At 45.7% G+C, this 12,015-nt stretch overlaps 1 protein-coding gene across 1 annotated transcript in view; it reads right to left on the bottom strand.

Annotated features, from left to right (window-relative positions):
• Positions 1-12,015, bottom strand: part of SCD5 (stearoyl-CoA desaturase 5) — a 176,347-nt gene that overhangs the window by 5,455 nt on the left and 158,877 nt on the right. Inside the window, exon 4 of the mRNA XM_017854766.1 lies at positions 4,401-4,633. Coding sequence (XP_017710255.1) covers positions 4,401-4,633 — 233 coding nt within the window. The remainder of the gene's footprint in view (positions 1-4,400; positions 4,634-12,015) is intronic.

Here is a 12,015-nt window from a genome sequence, read left to right as displayed (position 1 = left end):
CTTGTGAGTGATGGTCCGTACCCTGTGTCCAAGTGTTCTCATTGTTCAGTTCCCACCTATGAGTGAGAACATGTGGTGTTTGGTTTTCTGTCCTTGTGATAGTTTGCTGAGAATGGTGGTTTCCAGCTTCATCCATGTCGCTACAAAGGACAGGAACTCATCCTTTTTAATGGCTGCATAGTATTCCATGGTGTATATGTGCCACATTTTCTTAATCCAGTCTATCATTAATGGACATTTGGGTTCGTTCCAAGTCTTTGCTATTGTGAATAGTGCCACAATAAACATACGTGTGCATGTGTCTTTATAGCAGCATGATTCATAATCCTTTGGGTATATACCTAGTAATGGGATGGCTGGGTCAAATGGTGTTTCTAGTTCTAGATCCTTGAGGAATCACCACACTGTCTTCCACAATGGTTGAACTAGTTCACAGTCCCACCAACAGTGTAAAAGCGTTCCTATTTCTCCACATCCTCTCCAGCTCCCATTGTTTCCTGACTTTTTAATGATCGCCATTCTAACTGGTGTGAGACGGTATCTCATTGTGGTTTTGATTTGCATTACTCTCTCACTTCTTTTAAAAGATGTACTCATGAGAGCTCTCATGGCTTCTCTGATTTGATTTTTAAAATTTCTTTTACTTATTTTTTAATTGACAAATAAAATTTGTATATATTTATCATGTACAACATGGGGTTTTGAGATATGTATAAATTTTGGAATAGTTAAATTGAGCCAAGTGACATGTGCATTACCTCCCATACTTATGTTTTTGTGGTAAGAACACTTAAAATCTACTCTCTCAGTGATTTAAGTGTAAGAACACTTAAAATCTATTCTCTCAGTGATTTTCAATAATACAATACATTGTTATTGACTGTAGTCACTATCGCCATGTTTTACAATAGACCTCTTGAACTTGTTCCTCTAGTCAGACTATAAATGTGTACCCTTTGACCAATCTCTCTCAACAACCCCTCTGCCCCAGTCTCTGGCAACCACCATTCTACTCTACTTCTATGAGTTCAAATTTTTTAGATTCCACATAGAAGTGAGATTGTGCAGCGTTTGTCTTTCTGTGCTTGGCTTACTTCACTTAGCATAAGGTCCTCCAGGTTCATTCAAGTTGTTGCAAATAACAGGATTTTCTCTTTTTTTAAGGCTGAATAGTATTCCATGATGCATATGTGATACATTTTCTTTATCCATTCATCTGTTGATGGACTTGGCTACTGTGAATAATCCTGTTTAAACATGGGAGTGTAGATATCTCTTCAACATCCTGATTTCATTTCCTTTGGATATATACCCAGAAGTAGGGCTGTTAGATCATATGGTAGCTCTATTTTTAATTTTTTGAGCAACCTCCATACTGTTTTCCATAATGGCTATACTAGTTTACATTCTAACCAACAGTGTGCAAGGGTTCCCTTTTTTCACATCCTCACCAACACTTGTTATCTTTTATCCTTCTGATAATAGTCATTCAAATAAGTGTGAGGTAATATCTCATTGTGGCTTTAATTTTCATTTTTCTAATGAATTAGTTCATTTGATTTTCATAAACAGCTTTATTGAGATAAAATTCACTTACTGTATAATTCACCCTCTTGAAGTATACAATTTAATGGCTTTTAATATATTCACAGTTATGCATCCATCACCACAATGAATTTTACAACATTTTCATTACTCTCCAAAAAGACCCACGTGCCTTAACCATCACCCCCAACCACCTCCTACTCCCTCCCAGTCCTGTTTTCTATCTGTGTAGATTTGCCTATTTTGGACATTTCATATAAATAAAATCATACAATATGTAGTCCTTTGTGACTAGCTTCTGTCACTTAAAAAATGTTTTCAAGGTTCATTCATGTTGTATCAAGTATCAGCTCTTCATTCGTTTTATTGCCAAACAGTATTTCATTATATGGATGTACAACATCGTGTATATCCATTCATCAGTGATGGACATTTGAGTTGTTTCCACTTTCAGCTATTATGGATAATGTTGCTATGAACATTCATATACAAGTTTTTGTGTGGACATATGTTTTCATTTCTCTTTGGTATAAATGTAGGAGTGGAGTTGCTGGATCCTACAGTAACTATTTTTAACTGTTTGAGAAACTGTCAGACTCTTACTTCTTAAGTGGCTACTAGTCATCATATAGTTCTCCTATTGACCCTGTTTAGAAGATTTTGAGTACCTCAAGATGGATCCATGCATGGTCTGCAATTTTCTTTTAAATTTAGGACATCCCTACCCTGCACACCACCTCACCGCCTCATCATTTTAGTGTTTTCCTGGATTAAAGAGCAGTATGGAAAAGTTTCTTCACCCTATTTTCAGAAATAGGCACTATGATGTATTCCCCACTCTACTGCACAGTTGGGTATGGCAAGAGCTTTCCAAGGACTCTTGGGAGGCAAACTGGGAGTCCAGTGTTGACATGGATAGACTTATAACCAATGCCCAGCTCCTTAGGGCTCGTGTCATGGCCACACTGCTTGAGTCTCCTGGCCCATCCATTCCTACACGGTGACCGCCCATCTTGTCCCCATTTCTGTCTACTCACAGAATCAACACTGCTCACAGCTCCCTGCATTACAGTCCTTTCAGAAGATGCAGGGCAAGAGGAGGGGAAAGCCATAGAAAGGGTCGGGGCACCGCTCCTCCTGTTTTCCAAGGTACTTTCTCCTTGCTTATGCAGTTATTCCCTGGCTAAATATAGTGTTCGCTCCACCTTCTATTGCTGCCATCAATGCAAGTTGACAAGAACTTTGGGATCCCTGGGGTCTGAAAAACAGATGGCCCTAATGAAGTGATGCAGCATCTCATCACCGAGTGACACAGAGACCATCTCTACTTAACAGTAGGAACTTTCCTGTGTTTGATCTCTGTGCTCAAGGCTCAGCTTACCAACAAGTCTGAGTTGCTTCTATAAAGGTACAGCTAATATTTCTTAATCACCTGTCATGTGCCAGGCACAGTGCTAAGTGCTTTAACAGGTATTAACTCCTTTTAGCCTGAGGTCTCTGAAGTAACTGCTATGATTATTCCTGCTATGATTAAAACGAGGACATAAATGCACAGAAGGGACAAGTAAGTGCCTAAGAACACATGACTGGCAATAAAAACAACATCACGGGCTGGGCGTGGTGGCTTACGCCTGTAATCCCAGCACTTTGGGAGGCCGAGGCGGGCAGATTACAAGGTCAGGAGATCGAGACCATCCTGGCTAACACGGTGAAACCCTGTCTCTACTAAAAAATACCAAAAAATTAGCCGGGCATGGTGGCAGGCACCTGTAGTCCCAGCTACTCGGGAGGCTGAGGCAGGAGAATGGCGTGAACCCGGGAAGCGGAGCTTGCAGTGAGCTGAGATCATGCCACTGCACTCCAGCCTGGGTGACAGAGCGAGACTCCATTTCAAAAAAAAAAAAAAAGTAACATCATGAAGGCTTGTTTCATACAAGCACTGGCAGGAACACTCTGTATCTCTGTATCGACTCATCTAGCCCTCTAATGACCCCAGGAGGAGGTAAGTGCTAATATTACCGCCACTTTACAGATGGGGACACAAAAGGTAGAAGAACGGGTGACTTGCCCAGAGAGTAAGTGGAGGAAACAGGACTCAACCAAAGTCACTGACTCCAGAGGCCTCGCTCGTAACTGTTTTATGGTCCCGTGAAATGGCACATCTCATTCCTTCCCACGCCTTTGTTTGAAGGCCTTTTCTCTTAAGCTCTGCCAAATGATTGGACAGCTGAGGCCAGAATGGTCAGGGCAGTTTGAGAGAAGGGTCAACTGCTGCTTCTCCTTTAGAACATTTCCATGGTCATGATGAATAACTAGTAGTTACTGATTACCTGCTACATGCCAGGCACTGTACTAAGCGGTTTACATACTCCTATGAAGTAAGCATTGCTAGTCCCATTTCACAGATAGGACAACTGTAAATCAGAGAGATCACACGACTTGTCCAAGAGTCAGGATCCTAAAGCCAAAGCTCCTCTGGCGGGCCAAGGAGGGCGGATTACTCGGGGTCAGGAGTTCGAGACCATCCTGGCCAACATGGTGAAACCCCGTCTCTACTAAAAAAAAAAAAAAAAATTAGCCAGGGATAGTGGTGGATGCCTGTAATCCCAGCTCCTCAGGAGGCTGGGGCAGGAGAATTGCTTGAACCCAGGAGGCAGAGGCTGCAGTCAGCTGAGATTGTACCGCTGCACTCCAGACTGGGCAACACAGTGAAACTCTGTTTCGGAAAAAAATAAAAGCTCAAGTTCACTGAACTCCACTCCACTGGTTCTCTTTACTGATTCCACAAAACTACTGAGAGGCCAAGAAAACCTGGGCCACCATTCTCCCCACTGGCCCTCACCACCCCTACTTACCAATGGCACCCAGAGCGACGAGTGGGTTCTGCCGAGGGCTGATGTGCTTGTCATAGGGCCGGTTTCCATACATGTGGGCGGCGCTGTTGACTAGCCAGGCGACGTTGAGTGAGATGGTATAGCGGAGAATAGAGGCCAAGAAGTAGGAATTCCACAGGCTCTCTCCCCAGATGTACCAGGGCACCAGCGTGGGGACCACGAAGCACATGAGCACCACGGAGATCTTATAGTACCTACAGGGCAAGACACCGTATCACCAGGAGGACCCGCTGATGGGGCAGGGGATGGGCTGGGCAAGTCACAGGGAAAGTCAGAAAAAAGCCCAAGGAGGGAAGTGTGCCAGTCAGTTCCTTCAACGCTTTCTATATACGGAAGCCTGTTGCGTGGGGCTCACAGGACCCATATACCTGCAGGGGCTAAGCAGGTGACCCAAATTTGAGAGCTGGGACAGGTAGAATGCTATAGGAAGTGGTAGGCCCTGTGGCATACCTCAGAAGAATTTCAGTATAATCAACACTGTGCTGGCCAAACCCATGTATCTTAGAGTGACATTTATCCCACAAGCACCAGTTCGAGATAGCACCTAGAGATTTCTTTCTTCAATCAACCTGATATTCAGGTTTTCTCAGATAATTTTGAGAAACATTTAATGCTTCTTAAATAATTTTAGGTACATAATTCTGTACTAACTCACCTTGGTAAAAAGGTGGACAATCTTCCACTCCAAAAAAGTTCTCTGTCCATCAGAGATATACATTCCAAACCAGTAAAAAAACCCCAAAACCCAAAAAAACAAACAACAACAAAAAAATAAATATAGAAACAGGCGTGGCCACATAGAAAGTAATCATTAAGAAGCAAATCACCCATAGTTTGAGTTCTGGACCTATGCATCCAGCAAACATTTACTGAGTACCTGCTATGTGCCAGACCCTGAGTATTAATGATACATGAGCTAAGTGCTGGCGATACAAAGACAAGTTAGGTGCAGCCCCCAACCCAGGCTTCAGCCAAGTGGAGCCACTGCTCACCGCCCTCTTACCATGCAGGATTGCCTCTATGCAGGGACAGGAGAAGGGTTGGAACATGAAAGTATCTGAAGCTACCTGTTCACAGCGTGTTCCTCCTCGGCCTCCAGCAGCCTAATCAAGCTTCTGGAAGGCCTCTGTTAAGATGCATATGTATCTTATGCATCTTAACAGATGTGCGGCACAGTGTGAGGAGTGTAGGCACAGTGTGAGGGCATGAAATTTGGTAGGCGGAAGACTGACTTGAGTCCAGATCTGATTATGTATGTTGAACGTGCCTTTTTTTTTCTTTCTTCTATTGTATGGTTCTTTTAAAAATTTTTTATTTTAAGTTCCAGGACACATGTGCAGGACGTGCAGGTTTGTTACACAGGGAAACGTGTGCCATGATGGTCTGCTGCACCTATCAACCCATCGCCTATTTATCCTGATGCTTTCCCCTCCCTGCCGCACGGACAGGCCCCAGTGTGTGTTGTTCCCCTTCCTGTGTCCATGTGCTCTCATTGTTCAGCTCCCACTTATAAGTGAGAACATACGGTGTTTGGTTTTCTGTTCCTGTGTTAATTTGCTGAGGATAATGGCTTCTAGCTCCATCCATGTCCCTGCAAAGGACATGATCTTGTTCCCTTTTATGGCTGCATAGTATTCCATGGTGTTTAGAACATGCCTCTTTTTATTCTTTCACTCTTCTCCTATGCACAATTAGATGCCCTGCCCCCTGCCCTGTCCCCCCCGCAAAAAAAGAAAAAAAAAGCAGACCATGAGGCAATGGCCTGTGTCTGGGCAGTTTACTCTGGGATGTGAGCTCCATTGACAGGCATGGATGGGCAAATGGGCTCAAGGAAATGGGGAAAGGGGGGAGTGGTGACTGCATGCATTACTGGAGTAGCTACTGCTGGGGCAACTGAACTTGGATTTTGATGGGACATAATACACCTCTGGATTATCCTCTCAGGGAATAAAAGAAGGGACTGTTTTTCCATTGGCTCCAATACCTCCTTGGCATCAAGGGGTGCCACATGGGATATCAGCTCCCTCACACTTCCAGGTTTGCTTGGGTCAGAACAGCCAAGTGGGCTCTACAGGCATCTCAGGCAGGAAGTAAGAGAAGCCACACAGCTCAGCAAGGTGCTGTTACACCTGTGCCAGCAGGTGGCTGAACAAACAGCTGGAGTGAAAAGCTGGGCTGAGAATATGAGTGTCTTGAGACGTACCCAACACAGGTAGAAATTGTAGTACCGCAGGGTTGTTGTGAGGATCAAATACTAATAGCTAAGGCATACTATGTGCTTGCCATATGCTAGGGCAGTCTGAGACCTTTATATGTACTGACTCATTTAATTCTAACAAACATTCTCTGAAGATGGGACTATTACCCCCATTTTACAGATAGGGAAACTGAGCAACAGAAAGGGGTAGCTGGCCCAAAGTTGCAAGACTCATAAGCGGTGGGACAGAAATTCAAATTCAGGCAGTCACTTCAGAGACCACCATGCTATTCTGCCTTGCAATTGAAATAACGTACGTCGGCCGGGCGCGGTGGCTCAAGCCTGTAATCCCAGCACTTTGGGAGGCCGAGACGGGCGGATCACGAGGTCAGGAGATCGAGACCATCCTGGCTAACACGGTGAAACCCCGTCTTTACTAAAAAAAAATACAAAAGCTAGCCGGGTGAGGTGGCGGGCGTCTGTAGTCCCAGCTACTCGGGAGGCTGAGGCAGGAGAATGGCGTAAACCCGGAAGGCGGAGCGTGCAAAGATCCGGCCACTGCACTCCAGCCCGGGCGACAGAGCGAGACTCCGTCTCAAAAAAAAAAAAAAGAAATAACGTACGTCAATGTGTTTTGCAGACTGCTAGCTGTGCGTCAACTCCCATCATGGTAAATATTTTTACTGGGCACCATATTAACCCATCAGCACCCATTTTCCAGTCACTGGGATACAGGATGGCTGCATTTTAGTGGATAGTGGGTGCCTAAGGAAGTCAAATGAGGGGGCTGTGTTTGGAGGGGCAAAGACCAAAGACAACTAAGGGACTCAGGGCCTTAGAGGTGGCTTTCTAGAGTCATGGACAGAAGGCTCTTAGGGAGTTCTCTCCAGATGATCTTTGAGTAAGGGAGGAAGGCAGCACTGGGCAGAGGGAGGTCACCCACAGTGAGTTTCAGCGGATCCGATGGGGCATTCTGGGCCAGATGATCTTAAGACCTGTATGAAATTGAAAGGTATTATCCTTGCATTATCTGGGCATTGGCCTCAGGGAGCCCCTGGGCGGGCAAATGTTTGGGCGAGGCAGCTGTCTGTGGCCAAGGGCAATTTCCAGAAAGGACCACAGCCAAGACCTGGGAGCATTATCGAAGAGGATGTCTGTGTGGAGTGCACCGACCCTGCACAGGCCAAGGACCTGGGAGCTGGTGGTGAGCATATAAGGAGGAAGGGGCTACGGAGGGAACATGGGAGAGGTACCCAGAGACTTGGCTCTGTTACTTCTTGTTTGCACCTCTGAGGAGGAGAGAAAGCAACTGAACAATGGCAACAGAAGCCATCTTGCAACTCCAGCAGCTTCCTCTCCTTCCTCCACTCTCTGGATTACAAGCCAGGCCTTTCAAGGGAGCCTCTCCCAGTCCTGCTCTGAGCCATTGTCCCCACCCCCATCTTGCTTCTGAAAGAAGAGGGAGAGAAACAGGCGTGGAAAGCTTGCTCTCTGCCGGGCCCTGGGCACTTCTCTCTCTGAATGTTTGCAGCAGGTTTGGAGTAGACACCCTCGGGTAATGAAGGCCCTAGGCGGAGGGAGGTGCCATGGCCTCCCAGGGAGAGACCCAGGCCCTGCTCTGGCTCCTCTTGTCTGACCCCAGTCCTGTGGAACCAGCCTTCTCTAGTCTGACCCCAGCCTGTAGCACCCAGCTTCCACTCAGACCCTGCCCCTGCCTCCTCCCTCTGAACTGTTTGAAGAGCCTCCTGCCTGCCTTGGCTCTGCTTCTAGAAGCTCTACCCTGCCAAGCGGGTGGGTCCCTGTGAACAGACAGCAATAGCAATGTGATTTCCCAAGGGTAAGGAGGAAAAAGGCCCGGGCTTCCCCAACTAGAACCCCCGTGGTCCAGGCACATTTCCTCTTCCTCAAAAAAGACATTCTTAAAAAAAAAAATAATAATCACTGTCCTCATTCCAATGATGCTGCAGAGATCTACTTCTAGGGTTGTTCCCTGATTGTCCTCCCTGTAATCGGCTAGGATTCCTCTTTGTATGTTCAGTAGAATGGATGAAAGAAGGAATTTTTAGGGGGCACAGTAAATCTGTGTAGGATAGCAAGTGAGATGGGTCTTGATGCTGAAAACGGTCTAAAAATCCTCCCTGACCATCTCAAGCCGACTTAGCAGATCCTTCCTGAGTAGGGAGTACCCCTTCCTCCTGTGCACTTTCAGCCTCCAGCAGCTGGTCTCCTTCTAATAACAGTCACTGGCCTTTGTGCTTCAGAAGAAGTGCTGAGATGGCGCCCCAGTTTCCTCATCTAATAACACTCAAACCGGAATGGTCTCGCCAAGGGGCCACAGAGCAACTCCACAGTGCCCTCTTGCACCTACTCATTCCTCATTTTAGATTTCCTTTCTTCATCTGGTGACAGGGAGGAGGGCTGGAGAGGAGTCATTGATGCTGCCCTGTCCTTTTGCTAGATGGGTTTTTTGTTGTTGAAAAGCATCACAGAACATTTAACTACACAATGCCTTCTAGCTGTGTGACCTTGAATGAATTATTTAATCGCACTGAGCCTCAGGTTTCTCTTCTATAAAATGCTGTACTAATAAATGTATTGGGTGCTTACTACATGCCAGGTACTGCCCTAGAACTGAGACAGAAGGTGAACAAGGCCAGGCGTGGTGGCTTATGTCTGTAATTCCAGCTACTGGGGAGGCTGAGGCAGGAGAATTGCTTGAACCCGGGAGGCAGAGGTTGCAGTGAGCCAAGATCATGCCATTGCATTCCAGCCTGGGTGAAGAAGCGAAACTCCATGTCAAAATAAAAAAAAGGTGAATAAAACAGACAATCCCCGGCTTTGTGGAGCGGGGTATGCTGGCAGAGATCTCTATATCTGGTATATTCTGGCAGGGAACACAGACAATGAACAATATAAATAAGCAAAACTAATGCACATTAGTGGTAAATACCAGGAAGAAAAAAACAAAGCAGAGAAGGAGAATATGATACATTAAGGGCAGGCACTGAAATTTTAAATAGTGTGTCTATGGGAGGGCTTGCCAACACTATGGTTTTTGACTAAGGCTTGAGGAAGTGAGAAGTTAGCCATCTGGCTAATTGGGGGCAGGGTACCCACAAATAGCAAGGCCCTGAAGTCATGCAGACTGGGGCTGCATGAAACTTGGAGTTGGAGCAAATGAACAAGAGGGAGGGTTGTAGGAGATAAAGTAGGAATAATGGGGGATCAAGTTTGGAGGGCCTTGTAGGCAACTGTCACATGATCCAGGTTAAAGAATATGGTGGCCTGAACCTGGATAGTCACGGAGGTGGTAAGAAATGGTCAGAATCTGGGTATATTTCTAAAGTAGAGTGGCAGGACTTGTTAACAGACTCCATGTTGGAGAGAAAGAGTGGAGTCAAGGATGACACCAAGGATGAAGATGCCCTAAGCCTATGTAGGGGAGAACGGAGGAGGAGCTGGTTTGGAGTGGCATATGAAGAGCTCTGTCTTGGACACGGTAAGCGGGAGATGCCCAATGTACTTCCAAATGGGGCTGCCAGGTAGGAGATATCAACATATAGGTCTGGAGTCGAGATGTGCCCTAGAGAGAGGTGGGGACGGGAGTTGAAGTTTGCAACTCATCAGCATATTTATGATGTCACTCACATACATTTTTTAATGAGTTCCATAATGGCCCTATGACGTAGTTTTTATAACATCTTTTGCAGGAACTGTGCAGAGGTCCAGAGAGGTCATGGGCCTTCCCTACAGCCACACCGGATGTATAGAGCATGGGAAGGTCTCAAACTCAATTCTTAAACCCTGAATGTCTGCTGCCTCTAGTATAACCTGCTGCTCACTCAGCCAACCAAGAACATGGCACAGGGAGAGGGAAACTTACCCAGCAGTAAATGCAGCTGGAGTGTTGAACATTGACCTTGCCCCATGAGTTGCATATATTTGAGTAAAAATATTGTCCCCTCAAGGTTAGAAGCGGACACTGTGTACACTCTAGATAGACTGAGCTTCTTCCTGTTCTTAAACTGAACCACACACTGTCCTGTGTCTATGACACTCTTCCCCAGCCCTGGCTGACTTGCCTCTTCCAAGTACCAGTCTGAACATCACTTCCTCTCAGGGGTTTTATTCAGTCCCCCTGGACCAGGCAAGGTGCACTGCACAGCATTCCTGTAGCATGTTGTCCTTCTCATCTCTCAGTATTCACACATGCTAGCTTAACAGGCAGCCTAACCTGCTAGATCAGGGCTCGCAGCCCTGACTGCACATTAGAATCAACTGGGAACATTTAAAAGTGACTGATGCTGAGTACTCACTGCAGACCAAGTGAATCAGAATCTCTGCTCTGGGCATTTCTATTTTTAAAGCCACCCTGTTGCAAACACTGATGGTAGCTTCGCTTTATTCTTCCTCATCCCATCCTTTCTTTCTTGCTGGAATGTCTGGGTTTTCTTCAGGTATCTTACTGTCCTGCTTTAGGGGAATGTAGACCCTATCCAGGGCCCTGGTCCTGATTGGTTTAAGGCAATTTTGGTAATCTCCTTTACTTTGCAAATAATTAATTTAGGAGTGGGCATGTGACAGTAGAGGCCAATAAGACTCGAGAGAAAGGATGACCGTACCTTTAAAAAAGGGAAGTAAATGTTAGCAAGGATGTAGAAATACTGGACTCCTCATGCACTAATAGAGGAATGTGAAGTGACGCAGCCACTGCAGGAAATGGTTTGATGGTTTCTCCAAAGGTTAAATATCAAGTTATCATATGACACAGGATTTTCACTCCCAGGTATGTATCCAAAAAAATAAAACGCAGGGACATGAACAGATATCTGTATGCGCATGTTGGTAGCTACGTTATTCAGTGGATGAGTAGACAGACAACGTTGTACATATATACAATAGAACACTAGTCAGTCATGAAGAGGAATGAGATTTTCATATATGCTGCAACATGGATGAGCCTTGAAAACATTAAGATTAGTAAAATAAACCAGACAAAAAGGACAAATACTGTATGCTTATACTTGAGGCACCTACAATAGGAAAATTCATAGAGACAGAAAAGAGAATAGAAATTACCAGGAGCACCGGGCGCGGTGGCTCAAGCCTGTAATCCCAGCACTTTGGGAGGCCGAGACGGGCGGATCATAAGGTCAGGAGATCGAGACCATCCTGGCTAACACGGTGAAACCCCGTCTCTACTAAAAAATACAAAAAACTAGCCGGGCGAGGTGGCGGGTGCCTGTAGTCCCAGCTACTCGGGAGGCTGAGGCAGGAGAACGGCGTGAACCCAGGAAGCGGAGCTTGCACAGTGAGCTGAGATCCGGCCACTGCACTCCAGTTTGGGCGAAAGAGTGAGATTCCGTCTCAAAAAAAAAA

The sequence above is a fragment of the Rhinopithecus bieti genome, unplaced genomic scaffold (genome assembly GCF_001698545.2).
Source record: "Rhinopithecus bieti isolate Rb0 unplaced genomic scaffold, ASM169854v2 scaffold_38123, whole genome shotgun sequence".
NCBI classification, from domain to species: Eukaryota; Metazoa; Chordata; class Mammalia; order Primates; family Cercopithecidae; genus Rhinopithecus; species Rhinopithecus bieti.
The sequence above is the reverse complement of the archived record's forward strand: the minus strand, read 5'-3'. Positions and strand labels throughout refer to the sequence as shown.